General features: G+C 40.5%; 1 protein-coding gene across 1 annotated transcript in view; it reads left to right on the top strand.

Annotated features, from left to right (window-relative positions):
* Window positions 1-2405: 2405 nt before the first annotated feature.
* Window positions 2406-15132, top strand: part of WNK3 (WNK lysine deficient protein kinase 3) — a 134070-nt gene continuing 121343 nt past the window's right edge. Inside the window, exon 1 of the mRNA XM_044443419.1 lies at window positions 2406-2927. Within this exon, the coding sequence (XP_044299354.1) occupies window positions 2406-2927 (522 nt within the window). The remainder of the gene's footprint in view (window positions 2928-15132) is intronic.

Genomic DNA, 15132 nt, shown 5'->3' with positions numbered 1-15132 from the left:
GAATGGAGGTACCCTACTGTTATCGCTCCTGCTGAGCAGCAGCCCTCGGGAAAGGTTTGGGTGATGGTTGTGGAGTAAGTGAACGAGCCATTGGAGGAGAGTCTCAAATCTCTCCGTCGGGGATTGATCCCAACAAGGGAACGTCCCGTGGCTCATGGGAGGACTGGACTGAAGGTGTGATCCATCTGGGAGACCCAGGCGGGATCACTTGCATGGCCAACTGGAGGGCTGGTCCGGTCGGCGTCGGTACCGAGACAGCTGTCGGAATTGATGGGGCAGACGAACCCGAATCACGGTGCCTGTGATGGTCGGGTTTCTTAGGCTTACGAGCTGACTTCTCCGTCTTGTCCTTCTTAGGCTTCTTACGGCCTGAGGACTTGTCGGATCCGCTGTGCTTCCTCTTCTCCCTCTTCTCCGTTTGTTTGTGTGGAGATGAAGAGGAGCGTTGACCCTTTGGCTCCATCAGCTGACGGGCGGGGTGGAAGTGTGGTGGAAGCGGAGGATGGAGGAACAGATTTGTCTGCCAGTTGGTCAGATTGGAGCAGGGCTTGGTCCCCACAAGAGTTTGCACAGGCGATTCTCTCATTTTTTCCTCACCTGCTTGGTAAAGGCCTGGCAATGGGGATATTTTGGACCCACACTGGGAGCACTTGCAGAAAGCTGCATGCTGCGCCATTGAGGAAGAACGAGATGATAGCAGAGTAGATAGAAAAAGGATTTTTATATATAGATATAACAGGGAAAAGGGGGAAATTGAGAAGAAAACGTCTAACAGAAAGGGAAAAACTTGAATAAATGTATACAAACTGAGAGACGAAAGGCTCGAGGCACAGTGAATGGCAGTCGCAAGAAGACTGAGGAAATAGCAGGCACTCCGCCCTTTTATACCATGGGGGGGAGGGTTGCGGAGTTCCTGCCAAAACCGTTAAGCTTTTGAATCTTTCTGGCCATAGGCACTGTGCAGGCGCAGCACCCATATGTGTGATGCACAGAGGCCACGACGAAGAACAGGAGAGCTCCAAGCAGCAAGAGAGATGCAGAACAAGGTCTTGGTTCATGGGTTGGACCACCTTGGGTTAAACACTTGATAAATAGCATAGAATAGACACAATTATTTAGAAACAGAGTATATGTAAAAACTTTTGATTACTTAACTATAAAGAAAAGTGGAGGATTTTGACTTGTACATAGGTGTTGAGTGCCCTTGTTGCAACACAGTGCCCTGCACATTTGTAAATAAACTTGGCATAGGACTGGAAGTACCTGGAGGGATTTGAATGGAGTCCATTAACTTATCCATTTACTTGAAGAGGTGTTGTAGCAGTGTGCAGGCTGATTAAATGCATTTTCATTGAGCAATAGATTTTATTTTACTTTGGAAAGCTCTTTAAAAAACCCACCTCTCAAAACCACATGCAAAATCCCAAATACTCTGGTCACTGTTACTATAACACCAGCAGGAAATACCAGTTTATCTGGACTTAATTATTAAGTATCTACAATGCATATTCAGAACATAAGAATAAAAGTGCTTCTTTCATTTAATTTATAAAGGCGCAATTGTGGTCACAAGGGGAGAGGTGCCTAAAAAACCCTGTTAACTGGCTTGTTTTACTAATGCAGTGTATGTAGAAGCATTAGGATTTTTGGCCAAGATGGGGGTAGTGGTACTCTACCTCCCTGCTATTGTCACCTTGGGCAGGTATTATGATTCTTGTGTATGTATATCTTTTTTTGCACTTTTATCCTGTTAGAAGGCTGTTTTTATAGGGCAATTGTTAAAAACATTTTGACATAGTGCCTGGTATAATAAGATAGAGTCGTAAGTATTCCACAATGGCAGGAATCCTGTTTATTGCATAGGCAATATCATATAACACAGATAATAATGTGGGAGATGACAGGTGAGAAGTGCAGTGAGAACTTTAGCATTCAGCAGCTTTGACAGTTCGGTGAGTTAATGTACAATTGTAAAGTTTAAGGGCTTTGAAGGGGGGAAGATTTAGGTCAGCAGGTTCCATTCATATGGCAGTCACAGGCTCTGAGTACAGTATTATAACATGATGTGAACTTATGATATTGAAATCAGTATTATATAAGATGTGATGTATATGATAGGTAACTTTCAAATTTCTGCAATAAAGCATTTAAACAAAAAGCTAGCTATGCTTGTTTGGGATTAAGTATCACTGGATTGAAGAAACCTGTACTTTTCGTGGCTGCTTTGTATTTCACTTTCTATAATGATCCTATTTCCCCTACCCTCCCTCCTGTTACAGGTTGCTATGGGAATCTTATGATAATCCGAGAGGAAGTAAGTCCCAGTAACATTGCAGTTACTCATGATGTGCCTGAAGTGAAGAGGAAACACTTAACATATCCAAGTGCCAAAGCTCTGCTGTGTCATGGCTACGGACTCTGGTGAATCAGCCAGCACAGAGGAATCGGAGAAACCTGATGGAGTTTCTTTGGAATGTAGGGACCCCTCTGTTGATGCTACTTTGACCATGGAGGCCAGGACCAAAGAGGGTGTCAACACGCCTGCCTCTGAAGTAACTACTGAGAGAAAAAGGTTTTTCCGAAAGAGTGTGGAGATAATGGAGGATGAAAAAGTCTTGGAACCCACTCCAAGGGATGAACAAGACCCATTCATAGTGGATGACCAGAGGATGTCCCATCTCTCTGCCAGCACACTGGTGGCAGGGCAGGAAGCCAGAAATGAACACGGCTCAAAGGTGAATTTGGAAACCTCAAAGGAAAGGACCAAGAAAGAGATAGAGGAGGAGGCAGAGATGAAAGCTGTGGCTACTTCACCAGGTGGAAGGTTTTTGAAATTTGACATTGAGCTAGGAAGAGGGGCCTTCAAAACAGTCTTCAAGGGTCTGGATACAGAAACCTGGGTAGAAGTCGCTTGGTGTGAACTGCAGGTTAGTGTAAATGAAATCCATCAGTCACTCATGTAGCTATATATTTGTGGTGCTTAGAAAGATTGATTATGTCTGATTATGCGAGTTATGTTTGATACCATCTAGAACTTCATAGCTAGTTTGGTTATACTGTAGAGTGTATAATCAAGCCTGTCACTGTTGGGTCCTGGGTCCCAGTGTCTCCAGTAATAGTTGTCCATCATTACTTTTCTTGAAGTAATAACAGTTTTGGCACTTTTTATTCAGTTCAAAGTTAAAGTTCAAAGAAGTAGTTAAATCATGCACTGCCAATTTCTCATCCACAAACAAAATCCCTCATAAATAACTAATATAAAATGAATATTAATCATCATTGTGCAAATTGTCAATATTTGATTCCAATTATAGGACTGGATTTTGCTGTGGTTTCAGAACATTTTTCAAGCACAAAGTTTCAGTCCCTCTGGCTACATTACTTTTTAATTATAGGATCTCACCTGAACCAGCATTCTTTCATGTAATGTTTTCATATATAAGTTATTCTCTATATGGGTTGTATTGTATATCACAGATAGCAAGCAATTTCTTTCTCATTGGTTCATAAACCTACTAAATTAATCAAGTTATGTTTCAGGTTGAGGGTGTGCAAGTAAGTGCAAGATATACTTTTACGTTTAAATGGTTTATGAATGGTTTACTGATGATTGAAGCAGATAACAGTCATATTGCATACCTTCTGACCATTTTCATATTATTTTTATTGTATTCTGGACATAAATGGAATACAGAAAAAAGAAAGTAAAATAGAATTGCCAAGGGATCCTTTTGACGATTTGCTTAATGTGATGCTTTTTCTTTCTTTGCTGTATCTGCACCCTTGCTTTAGTCTCCAGTCTCCTTTCCATCTTTTCTTTAATCCTATTCAGCTATTTTTTCCTATGGCTATCTTAGGAAGAGGTCTACCAAATGTTGGTATTATGTCTGTAGAAGCATTCCCTTGGGGAGGGAGGACAAGTCCTTGTACAATTAATAGAGGCTGTTCTTTGAGAATATATTCCTCTTTTTCCAAGTCCTGCACTAACTTGGCTTTTATAGTAGTTCTGCTATTGTTACTTACAATAGCAGTACTTCTATAATGATTTTTGGTGCTTCTATACTGATTCTTAAATCTTTGCTTTCTTGGAAGCCTGTTTGAGGAAGGCACTCATTGCCCATTTATTTTTAAACATACAGATAGATCAGAGATGCAGATGAATATTGCTGTGGATATCACAAATGTGGTGCTTTTTTCCTAAAGCTGGGGAGGGCAAAGCTCTTCTTACATGTGCAGTTTCAAAGGGAAAAGAGTATTTATGGCACCTTCTCCTCCCTCTCAGGTTGCCTTCCCCTCTTTCTCAGGTTTCAGATGTCACTTCTTCTACCCACAGGATGACCAGATGCAAAGGAGGAAAGGACTCCTGTTCTTTTAATAGTTGCATGTAGAAAAAGGAATTTTGGAATGTACAGGGATGGCAAACACTCAAAACAGTTAAAGGTACAGAAATTCTGCTCTCCTTTGCAACTTGCCCCCATGCTGACAAAGCATTCTGGACAAGGAGGGGATGCAATCAGGCAAATAGACTTTAAGAGTGGTGGGATATTAAAAGATGTTGAGATAAATCCATGCCCAAGAGAAGAACTATTATTTCCTGACGAATTTCTTGAAAGCAAATCAACTGGCTGGCCACTGGATCAGATTTGATCCAGTTGGACTCATATGATGATCTTATTTGGCATGAGATATTTGGCATTACCATTGCCCAAAGGTAGCTACTTACTCTTTCAGTAATACTAATTAGATACATACTACTAGTCCTCTCACTTTGGTGTTTAGTCATGCCGGCCACATGACCACGGAGACTGTCTGCGGACAAATGCTGGCTCCCTCGGCTAGGAAACGGAGATGAGCACCGCCCCTAGAGTCAGGCATGACTGGACTTCACATCAAGGGGAAACCTTTACCTTTTACTAGTCCTCTTATGTTTTAAACCCATTTATTATTACTACATTATATTTATGGCCCTCCCTTCTTCTTGCAAGGTACCCAAGATGGTTTATAAGGTTCTCCATAGCCATGTGAGATAGGTTGGGCTGAGAGACTAGGACTGGTCCAAAGTCATGCAGTGGACTTCATATGGGAGTACGGACTGGAACCTGGATCTCCCACTCCAGCATTTTAACCACTACATCACAGTGGCTCTCTGGATGGATTTGCTTACTGTTTCCCTGTTAGTCATGCTTTGGAATAGACCATTGAGAGGGAAAGTACCATTTTGGAGCAAGCTTGGTCATTACTTGTGTTTTCTTTGTCATGGAAAATTGGGTTGAGCTGCTATAATTCAAAAAACAGTGTGTGGTTGTTTTTTTCCTCATATACCCATCAGTGGGTGGCGGAATAACAACTGTACACCTAATAATTGGTTTAATTTCCTCCACAGCTAGTTCAGCCTAAGCATGTCAGAATTTTCCATGCCATCTATCTAAACAGTTCCTCTGTAATGGAGGCTGAGTTTAAAGCAAATCCTATGCTGTGTTGCTTTATTAGTTACAACATTCATTGCTCCAGCACCATAATATGTACCCTTTCCTCCAACATTATATGGAGAATGTTATGGGAGGCATTTAGTAGGGTTGTTTGTTTGGGGGATCTTAATATTAAGATGAGAATGTCGGTCACTACATTTAAATCTCTTTATTTGAAAATAAGCCCTCTTGGAAGCAATGGAAATGAAAAACATTGCCAGCTGTATTTTTAACTATTTGATTACTGTATCACAGTTGAACAGATGAATTTCTTTGACAACTTTCTGGTTCTCGGGCATTTAATCAAAGTCTCATTTGTGCAAACAACTACAAGTTCCATTTGGTCTGCAAATCTACATGTTTGATTTTTCCTTAAAGTACAAATGACAGCATTTCAACTCTGGACTCCTGCTGTACTACAGATTTTACAACTGATCACTCCTCTGTGAGGTGTGTTTTGCTGTCCATGCACAGCTCACTGAAATTGTTTCAGAGGGCAGAACAATACTTGGAAAACTGGGTTCCATTACTGGCTTTGGTATTACTTTGTTGCCTTTATTTATGTCAGAAGCATCACAATTAAAATAAGCCATATTATAAAGCATATTATATTAGAACTTATTTTAAAACAAGAAATTCAGAATGTAAAATATAAAATTAAAATGTACAATTTAAACAGATCTAGCCCAGAAGCTAACAACATTAATTGTGTTCTGTCATGCTGCTGTAAGATCCTCAAGTGTGCACAGATCTGAACACAAGGGCAGGTGTACATATGTGTTGCTTGCATATCACTGCAATCACAAAGAGCAGAAGTCACCGAAAAACCCCATTTGTTCAGAGCAACTCTGGATATTCTTGCACTTAGCTGTGTGACTTTGAATTATATTATTTCATTGTGCCTCATTAAAAAATAGAGGATAGCATACTAATTCATCTTTGCAAAATGATGTAAGGCTTCTTGAACACTGTAGCATGGGAAATGTTCTGTAAGCCTTTAGTCAAATGCTTTAATAGGCATGACTTCTTGGACAGAGAGATTACTTACAGTAGATGCTGAGCCTTTTCACATGAAACATTTATTGTGCACCTGTGATTCTTCACTCATTATAGTTTTTGGTTCCTTTCCATGATGCTGTCCTCCAAGTTTTCTCCCTCCCTTATTTATTTATTTATTTATTTTATTGGGATATTTTTATCCTGTCCAATATGGTTTGTCTCTGGACAACTTACAATATAATAAATACATCCATTGATAACAAGATAAAACGTGACTAAGGATATCAATAAAACATAATTAACATATTTAAACTTTTAAAATATTGGGTAAATATAAATGGTCTTGACCTGGCGCCAAAAAGCATATAATGTCGGTGCCAGGCGAACCCCTTTGGGAGCAGATTCCACAGCCAGGGTGCCACCGCAGAGAAAGCCCTCCTCCAAGTGTTCTCTCTCCTAACCAACTTCAAGGAGGGTTCCTGGAGCAGGGCCTCTGCTGTGGATCTTAAGGGGCAGGAGGGCATATAGGGAAAAAGACATTCCTTCAGGTATCCTTGCCCCAAGCCATTTTGCTTCTAATGAGGAGAATCTGGTATATCTCTGATGGCAACATGAAACCCTAGTGTATTTGTGCTGTTTCATTATACTGCAGCATCACCTTGTGGTTGTGTAATACAACTTATAAAAAGGCAGAGAAAGAAGAAGAAAATGTGCAGAGGAGCCATCTATCTGCTCAGTATTTGCAAAGACTGCTTTAACATTATCAACCTTTATAATTCATGGTCCATTTTACTGTCAGTTCTTTTAAAATTCATTTTAAAACTTTATGCCAGAAACTCTCCATGCTAATTATTTTTTCCTTCTGTGCATTGCATTACAGATAAAGAAGTAATTAAGTCAAATTATGCATTGCAGTACTGACTGGTTTAAACCTGGTTCATGGCAACTCGGGAGAAGGGGAGCAGGGTCCTTAAGCAAGGCAAAGATTGGTATGATGATCATGGAAAGGGAATGGGAAATGAGAGCTCCTAGTTCAGAAGAAAGCACAATGGTCCTAGAATTTGGACTGAAGGAACATGATGCATCAACCCTACTAACGTTAAGGAGGTTTAGGTAGGAGACTGCCTAGGAGCACTGTGTATGCCACCTGGAGCTCCGCCATGGAAGGAAGAGGCAAAATAAATTTTTTAAAAAGTAAGTAAATCAAAGTTACTTTTAGGAGGAAACTTTTTATAGTGCATGCTTTATCACGCAACCTGATCTGGCCTGTTGTTCTTCAGGAGTCTCCTTTGATCATTTCTGTGGCTATCTTGTAGTTCTGTCGTTTGTGCTTGACCAAGCTCTGGGCAAGACTATCCCTTCTGGATGTCTAATAACTGCAGCCGCTAATAATACCTGAAAGCTCTCAGACTCTCTGTTCAGAACATACTGTGGGCTTGAGATTCGTTTTAGAAAAGGTTCTCTGACAGCAAGGGAGATTACGTGATTCTTGCTCTTGTCTTATATGTGTGCGTATTCCCAGTAGTAATTCCTTCTAAAGATCACACAGTGCTAAATGCATTACTTTTAATTGGCCAAATCTGTTAAAAGTGTAAGTAGCAACTCCTAGGATGTCCAGTCAAAACTAAGATCACTGTGTGTGCGTTTAAACTTCCTTGCTTCTAGTTCTGATTAATTTTGCCCCGTACTGAAACTTTTGTCCCTTGGTTTACAATGTTGAGAAGAGAAAAGAAGCCATGATGGGCTGTGTGTGCCAGATCCTCTCCACCCCATTTCTTTAATGGTAGATTCCCATGTCATTGGAACTCAGCAAGGACAAGTGATGAGGGTGCCTTCCAAAGCATACTAGAGCCTTAGAACAAGCCATGGGGAGGTTTGGAACTTGTAGGGCGTACTGGAATTCACCACTGCTGCCTACCACATCAGATCCAGGTGACATGGCAGGCTGTGTCTGGCACAGGTAAATATAGAAATGGCTTCTTTTAAATTCCTGATTGTGCAAATTTGTCTTATAAATCTTGGGAGGATGTGCATAACACAGGACACCCTCCTGCCTCCATTATGAGTTGAGGGAAGGAGGAGTCCTGTGCTAGCTGTATATTCCTTCCCTTCTCTTCCTCAGTATACAGCCTTGCCAAACGCCTTTCTCAATTTTGAACCAATCAGTGGTTCTATGTCCAGTTCTCACTGTTGCTTCTTAACCCACATATAGGTTTTTCAAGAGACAAATAAGATGGTCTGGTACTCCCGTCTCTTTAAGAACTTGCCACAATTTGTTGTGATCCACACAATCAAAGGCTTTAGCATAGTCAATGAAACAGAAGTAGATGTTTTTCTGGAACTCCCTAGCTTTCTCCATGATCCAGCGTATGTTGGCAATTCGATCTCTAGTTCCTCTCCCACTTCAAAATCCTTCCTGTACTTCTGGTAGTTCTCAGTCCACATACTACTGGAGCCGAGCTTGTAGGATTTTGACCATAACTTTGCTAGCATATGAAATGAGTGCAATGGTGAGGTAGTTTGAACATTGTTTAGCATTGCCCTTCTTTGGGATGGGAATGTAAACTGACCTTTTCCAATCTTGTGGCCACTGTTGAGTTTTCCAAATTTGCAGGCATATTGAGTGTAACACTTTTACTGCATCGTCTTTTAGGATTTTGAATAGCTCAGCTGGAATATTCTCTCCTCCACTAGCTTTGTTGTTGCTCAGACTTCCTAAGACCCATTGGACTTCACATTCCAGGACGTCTGGCTCGAGGTCAGTGACCACCCCATCATGGTTATCAGGGACATTAAGCTCTTTCTTGTATAGTTCTTCTGTGTAATCTTGCCACCTCTTCTTAATCTCTTCTGCCTCTGTTAGGTCCCTGCCATTTTGGTCCTTTATCATGCCCACCTTTGCATGAAACGTTCCCTTCATATCTCCAATTTTTTTTGAAGAGATCTCTGGTCCTCCCTATTCTATTGTTTTCTTCTGTTTCTTTGCACTGTTCATTTAAGAAGGCATTCTTATCTCTTCTAGCTATTCTCTGGAATTCTGCATTCAATTGGGTGTATCTTTCCCTTTCTCCCTTGCCTGTCACTTCCCTTCTTAGTTTTAGTTGCTACCTCTTGTACAATGTTGCGAACCTCCATCCATAGTTCTTCAGGCACTCTGTCTATCAGATCCAATTCCTTAAATCTATTTGTCACCTCTACTGTATATTCATCAGGGATATGATTTAGGTCATACCTGAGTGGCCTAGTGCTTTTCCCTACTTTCTTCAATTTAAGCCTCAATTTTGCAACCAGAAGCTCATGATCTGAGCCACAGTCAGCTCCTGGTCTAGTTTTTACTGACTGTACAGAGCTTCTCCATCTTTGGCTGCAGAGCACATAGTCATTCTGATTTCTGTGTTGACCGTCTAGTGATGTCCATGTGTAGAGTCTTCTCTTGGGTTGTTGGAAAATAGTGTTTGCTATGACCATCGTATTCTCTTGACAAAATTCTACCAACTTGTGCCCTGCATCATTTTGTACTCCAAGGCCAAACTTGCCTGTTATTCCAGTTATCTTTTGGCTTCCTACTTGAGCATTCCAATCCCCCATAATGATAAGGACATCATTGTTTGGTGTTAATTCCAGAAGAAGTTGTAGGCCTTCATAGAACTGGTCAACTTCAACCTCTTCAGCACCAGTGGTTGGAGCGTAGACTTAGACTACTGTGATGTTGAATGGTTTTCCTTGGATTCAAATTGAGATCATTCTGTCATTTTGGAGATTGTATCCCAGTTCAGCTTTTCCTACTCTTTTATTGACTATGAAGTCTACTCCATTTCTTCTGAGGGATTCTTGCCCGCAGTAGTATACCTGATGGTCATCTGAATTAAATTCACCCATTCCTGTCCATTTTAGATCACTGATTCCTAAGATGTAGATGTTGAGTCTTGTCATCTCTTGTTTGACCACATCCAGCTTGCCTTGACTTATAGATCCTACATTCCAGGTTCCTATGGAGTATAGATCTTTACAGCATTGGACTCTCCTTTCACCCCCAGATACATCTGCAACTGAATGTCCTTTTGGCTTTGACCCATTCGCTTCATTCTTTCTGGCGCTACTAGTACTAGCCCTCTGCTCTTCCCCAGTAGCAGATACTGGAGTGGGTTGCCATTTCCTTCTCCAGTGGATCATGTTTTGTCAGAACTCTCTGCTGTGACCTGTCCGTCTTGGTTGGCCTTGCACGGCATAGCTCATAGCTTCATTGAGCTATACATGCCTCTTTGCCACGACAAGGCAGTGATCCATGAAGGGGGTACATGGATTACAACAGCAAAAATATGAAACCAAAAAATACACATATTAATCATAAAAAATTTAAATATAACAAACTACCATAAATCAGCTAATAATAACAAAAACAACTGATCTCCAGCAACCAATCAGCATATAATAAAAACCAGTATAAAATCAATGTCATACTCAACAATTAAAATGATGGGCAAATAAAAAGGTTTTCACCTGGTGCTGAAATTTGTAAAGGGTTGGTACCAGGTGCACGTCCCTGGGGAGCTGATTCCATAAAACATCTGGTCCTAAACTCTGTAATTGTAGAAACCACTCAGAGGAAACTGTGGCAAAACCTTATTTGGCTTCCGCGGATTGAGAGAGATCAAAGTTGACCATCACAGAAAGGAGGTCATACTTATGACTCTGTACTGCAGATTGCCAGGTCTTCCTATCTTATTATCAACTCCCCCCCCCACACCCAAACTAATGGATCAATAACCACAGTACCCATGAAGCATTAAGTTTTCATTTTTAGTCTTTAACCCAAAGAAACAAATTGGCATCAACTGCCAGCTCAATACCATTTTTGGTGGAAATGGTACTTATTAGTTGTAAGTAAAACAAACAAATAATAAAAGAGCTCTTTGCAGGTTTTTAGTTTAATATGTTGGCTCATCCTAGGACATCAGGGCGTCATTACTGATGTGGTACAAGAGAACATCTCCAACATCCTTTATTTCTTATATATCTGGTAACTGATGAGGGACGCTCACGGCAATGGACCCATTCTTTGCCTCCATTGCTTTGTGAGATTGCAAGTATCTGCATGATAATTCATGATAACGCAGATTACACTTGCTTGTGCTTATCTGCCTACTAACACAGTTCAAAACCCTCATTGCTTTGCCCAGAAAGGTAGGTCTGGAGTCTAATTTGCTGACTGGAACCAGAAGCTGCTGGGGTAGTAGCTCCTTTCTTATGTTTTAGAATGAACCTGTTGTGGCACTGCTTCTTCAGCATCTTCTTTTTGCAGATAGACTATCAGATTGGATATCTTTTCTGATTCTTAAATATTCCATTCTGCCATGGATCCAGCATTCCCACTAGTAGACAGTTTCTGACAATTTGCTCTGTGGAATTCTTTTTATTCTATAGTTTCCTGGCAGATTTCAACCACTAGTCAGTAATACTAGATTTAAATCATGGTTTTCTGCACAATTTGCACTCATTCCTGCCTTACCTATAGGTAGAGGAACTTCACTGAAATATTCCCAAACTGGATCTCTTTTATGGCCTGCTGCCATTATAGCTTATCTGCTCCAGGGAAAGAATATGGTAAACCTCAGGCTAAACACAAATCCAAAGATTTGTAGAGTTTTCTCCTCAAAAGGTTTCACTTTCATTTTTACTGCTTGCCATCCCTCTTCACACTCAGCTTCTTGTGCAAATCTTTTCCACTCCCAACAGTCTTCTTCTATTCACTGAATTTTTTGAAATTTAACACTAAAGTGGTAATGGGTTGATTCTGTGTACATAGAATCATGTACATAGATTTGCAAATGGACAATGGGATTATGGTCTTTTTCTCAATTCTGTATGTTTATATTATAATATTTTTGCTGTGAAGAAGAGGCATGTGATCTCTCCAGACACAAATTCACAGTTTTGAGAACTGTAAAACTAAGCATCTTCTAGACAGAAAAAAAGGCCTAATAATCTTACAGAAACATCTGGAAGAGCATGACACTATGAATGAATAAATGGAATTCATTTATGAAAAATTTAAACATTGCATGAATATAGTCTGATGTTACATAATTAAAAACTAATCTTTATATCATGATGAATAACCTTTGGACTATGATGTATCTTAAATAGAAAACTATCTTTTGATAGATTTTTCCTCCAAAAGCATTTTATTTTTAAAAATCCAATTTAAATTTTAAAAATCTGATTTAAAGAAAAAAACCTGATTTTTATTTTATTTTTTTTAATCATTGATTTTTATTCACCCTCCCTCCTGGACTGTAGTCACCACCAGTGATTCTCGACAAGATTGGGGAGCATATTGGGCAAACCTTACTATTTATGTTACATGGTCCAAGGACCTTAAAATTCCACAGTCCTCAGTGCCTTTTGGTATTCAAGATTCCTCACTAGGAATATACCATCCAAGTGGCCACTACCTGGGGACAAGTGTCTCCAACATAAGTAAATAACATGGTATGAGACTGAAGACTGTCCTGGTATAGATGTAGGTGTGCAAAATGGTATTATTCCTGTTATGGTTGATCTATCGGTAAGAATGATTTGGGGGGCCAGTTTGCTTGGATAGGATACTGATTATGTGGGTGGTCCAATGGCTGCTTTGCTGCTGGAAATTTCAGAAAGCAGTACCACTGGTTTATTCACCCATGGGCTTTGAGACATAGGAGATACATTGCTCTATATATGAGACAACGTCCACTAGTTACTTCTCAGATTCTGTTGCATTAAGAGTAGTTAAAATGATAAGATAGGATGAGATGGGCTGTACTCTCACCACCCATGGTGGCTGGGAGAGAAGTGGGTAACATCTGGAACAGTTGGTGCTTCCTGCCAGAGACTTCAGGTCTTTTCCCCATTGGTATAGAAAGCATCCTGGTGCCCTTAATCTCAGACTGATGGTTTGATATATCTAAGCCCACCATGTTTCCTAGGCAAAGTAGAGTAGAACATAAACCATCCAGAAGCTTTTGTCACATGTCCCCATTCATGCAGGTTTAAATAGCAAACCTTGCCAGGGCCTCTCCATAGAGTTTCCAATTAGATTCAGAATCCTTGCATTCATATTGAGACTTTTTAAGCAGCTGCTTTCTAGTGTTTTATGCTTCCTGTGGGACAGATTATACCATTGGAGACTAAGCAGACAGCTCGTGCATAGATCATTGTTTGAAATGAAAGAAGTAGTTGTTCTTGGGATGCATTTCAAGGCCAGGAGACATGTACTAGTCAGATAAGGAGAATAGGTCCTGGGAAACAAGGCCTCCAGATATAGAGATGGAAGAGGCGGAAGGACTTACCTGAAGGCCGCCCTCTCCAAGTATTTAGATGGACCCTGAAAATAGACATAATCTGCAACTGTTGGGAGCGGGTGTGGGACAGGAGCCCCAGGAGCCTGATGAACCTGGTACTATCCTTGACCCCATGACAGTGTTGGGAGAGAAATGTAGAAACAGAAAAAGTGAGTCAGACAGGCCTCCCAGCCATCTAGTCTGAAGGACTAGCCTACTGGAGGGGGTGGCATAAAGCTAAGAGACTTGCCCTCCTCCAGAATGCCCCTTCCAGAAGGGAGAGGCCTAGGGTTCCTCAAAAGGAGGGTTCTTGGAAGTAATTTCTAGTTTGGGTTCAATGAACTGTTCTGTGCACACTCAGAAACTATTTCTTTGCTGGCTATCTTTTACTGGATGTTCATTGGAGATTAAAGAGCTTTTGCCAAAGAACGAGCTGTTGTTTTGAAAGTGTGGAGGGGGAAACCTAGGTCGCGAAAGGTCATAGTCCACTACTAGATCCTGTAAGGCTCATAGGTTGTATTATGTGTGGAATACAGTTCTGGACTCTTCGTGGTACTTTACCATGAGGGAAAGTTTTCTCTTACTATGAGGGAAAGTTTTCTCTCTGTGTATGAGAGAGACATATCTGTCTAGTAAGCCTTGTGAAAAAGCAGGGGTCTCTATCCCTGAGATCATGTGGTAAAGACACTTTAGTTCAGCAGAGGATCATTCTAAGAGTCACAAGCAATTATATTACAAATAAATTGGATTTCAAGTTTATTCTCAGAGTTTATTCTCCCACTGTGAGAGATACCTAAGCAGAAAGCATGAACATCATTAAACTCCAAGGTAGTTATAGGATTTGCAATAAAGGGCTTGATGGCTGAGTGGCTAAGCACAGAATGCTATAAAGAAAGGAAACAATAGTTCAATTCTGGCCACCAGATAACACTCACATAGAAGTTATTTGCCTCTTGTTTTTTTTTCGGTCTAATTGGCTCTGCAGAGTATAGCACAATATTCAAAACAAAAACATGTTGCTAATACAGACTGACATGTTTGAGAAGTAAGGAAATCTTTGGGTTGGATCATTTTCCCTGCTAGGGCATTTTGCTGGCAAATTTAAAGGTACCTTGTAGTTCACTTGGCAATCTGGCATGCAGTTGTATATTTCCTCCAAATATAGGGAACAAGCTTCTTTAATTTAATCAAGGAGAAAGCAATTACATTCTGTGGCTCCTTTGCTTGTGCAGTAGTTCCAGAGCTTTAACAATCTTCCTGACAGATCTTAGTCCGTGCTGTCCAGAACAAAATGGATTCTTGAACAAAGATGGTAGGATAATGTTATTAAATCCTTAGCATGC

This window comes from Varanus komodoensis, unplaced genomic scaffold (genome assembly GCF_004798865.1).
Source record: "Varanus komodoensis strain SLA01 unplaced genomic scaffold, ASM479886v1 scaffold42, whole genome shotgun sequence".
Taxonomy (NCBI): Eukaryota; Metazoa; Chordata; class Lepidosauria; order Squamata; family Varanidae; genus Varanus; species Varanus komodoensis.
The sequence above is the reverse complement of the archived record's forward strand: the minus strand, read 5'-3'. Positions and strand labels throughout refer to the sequence as shown.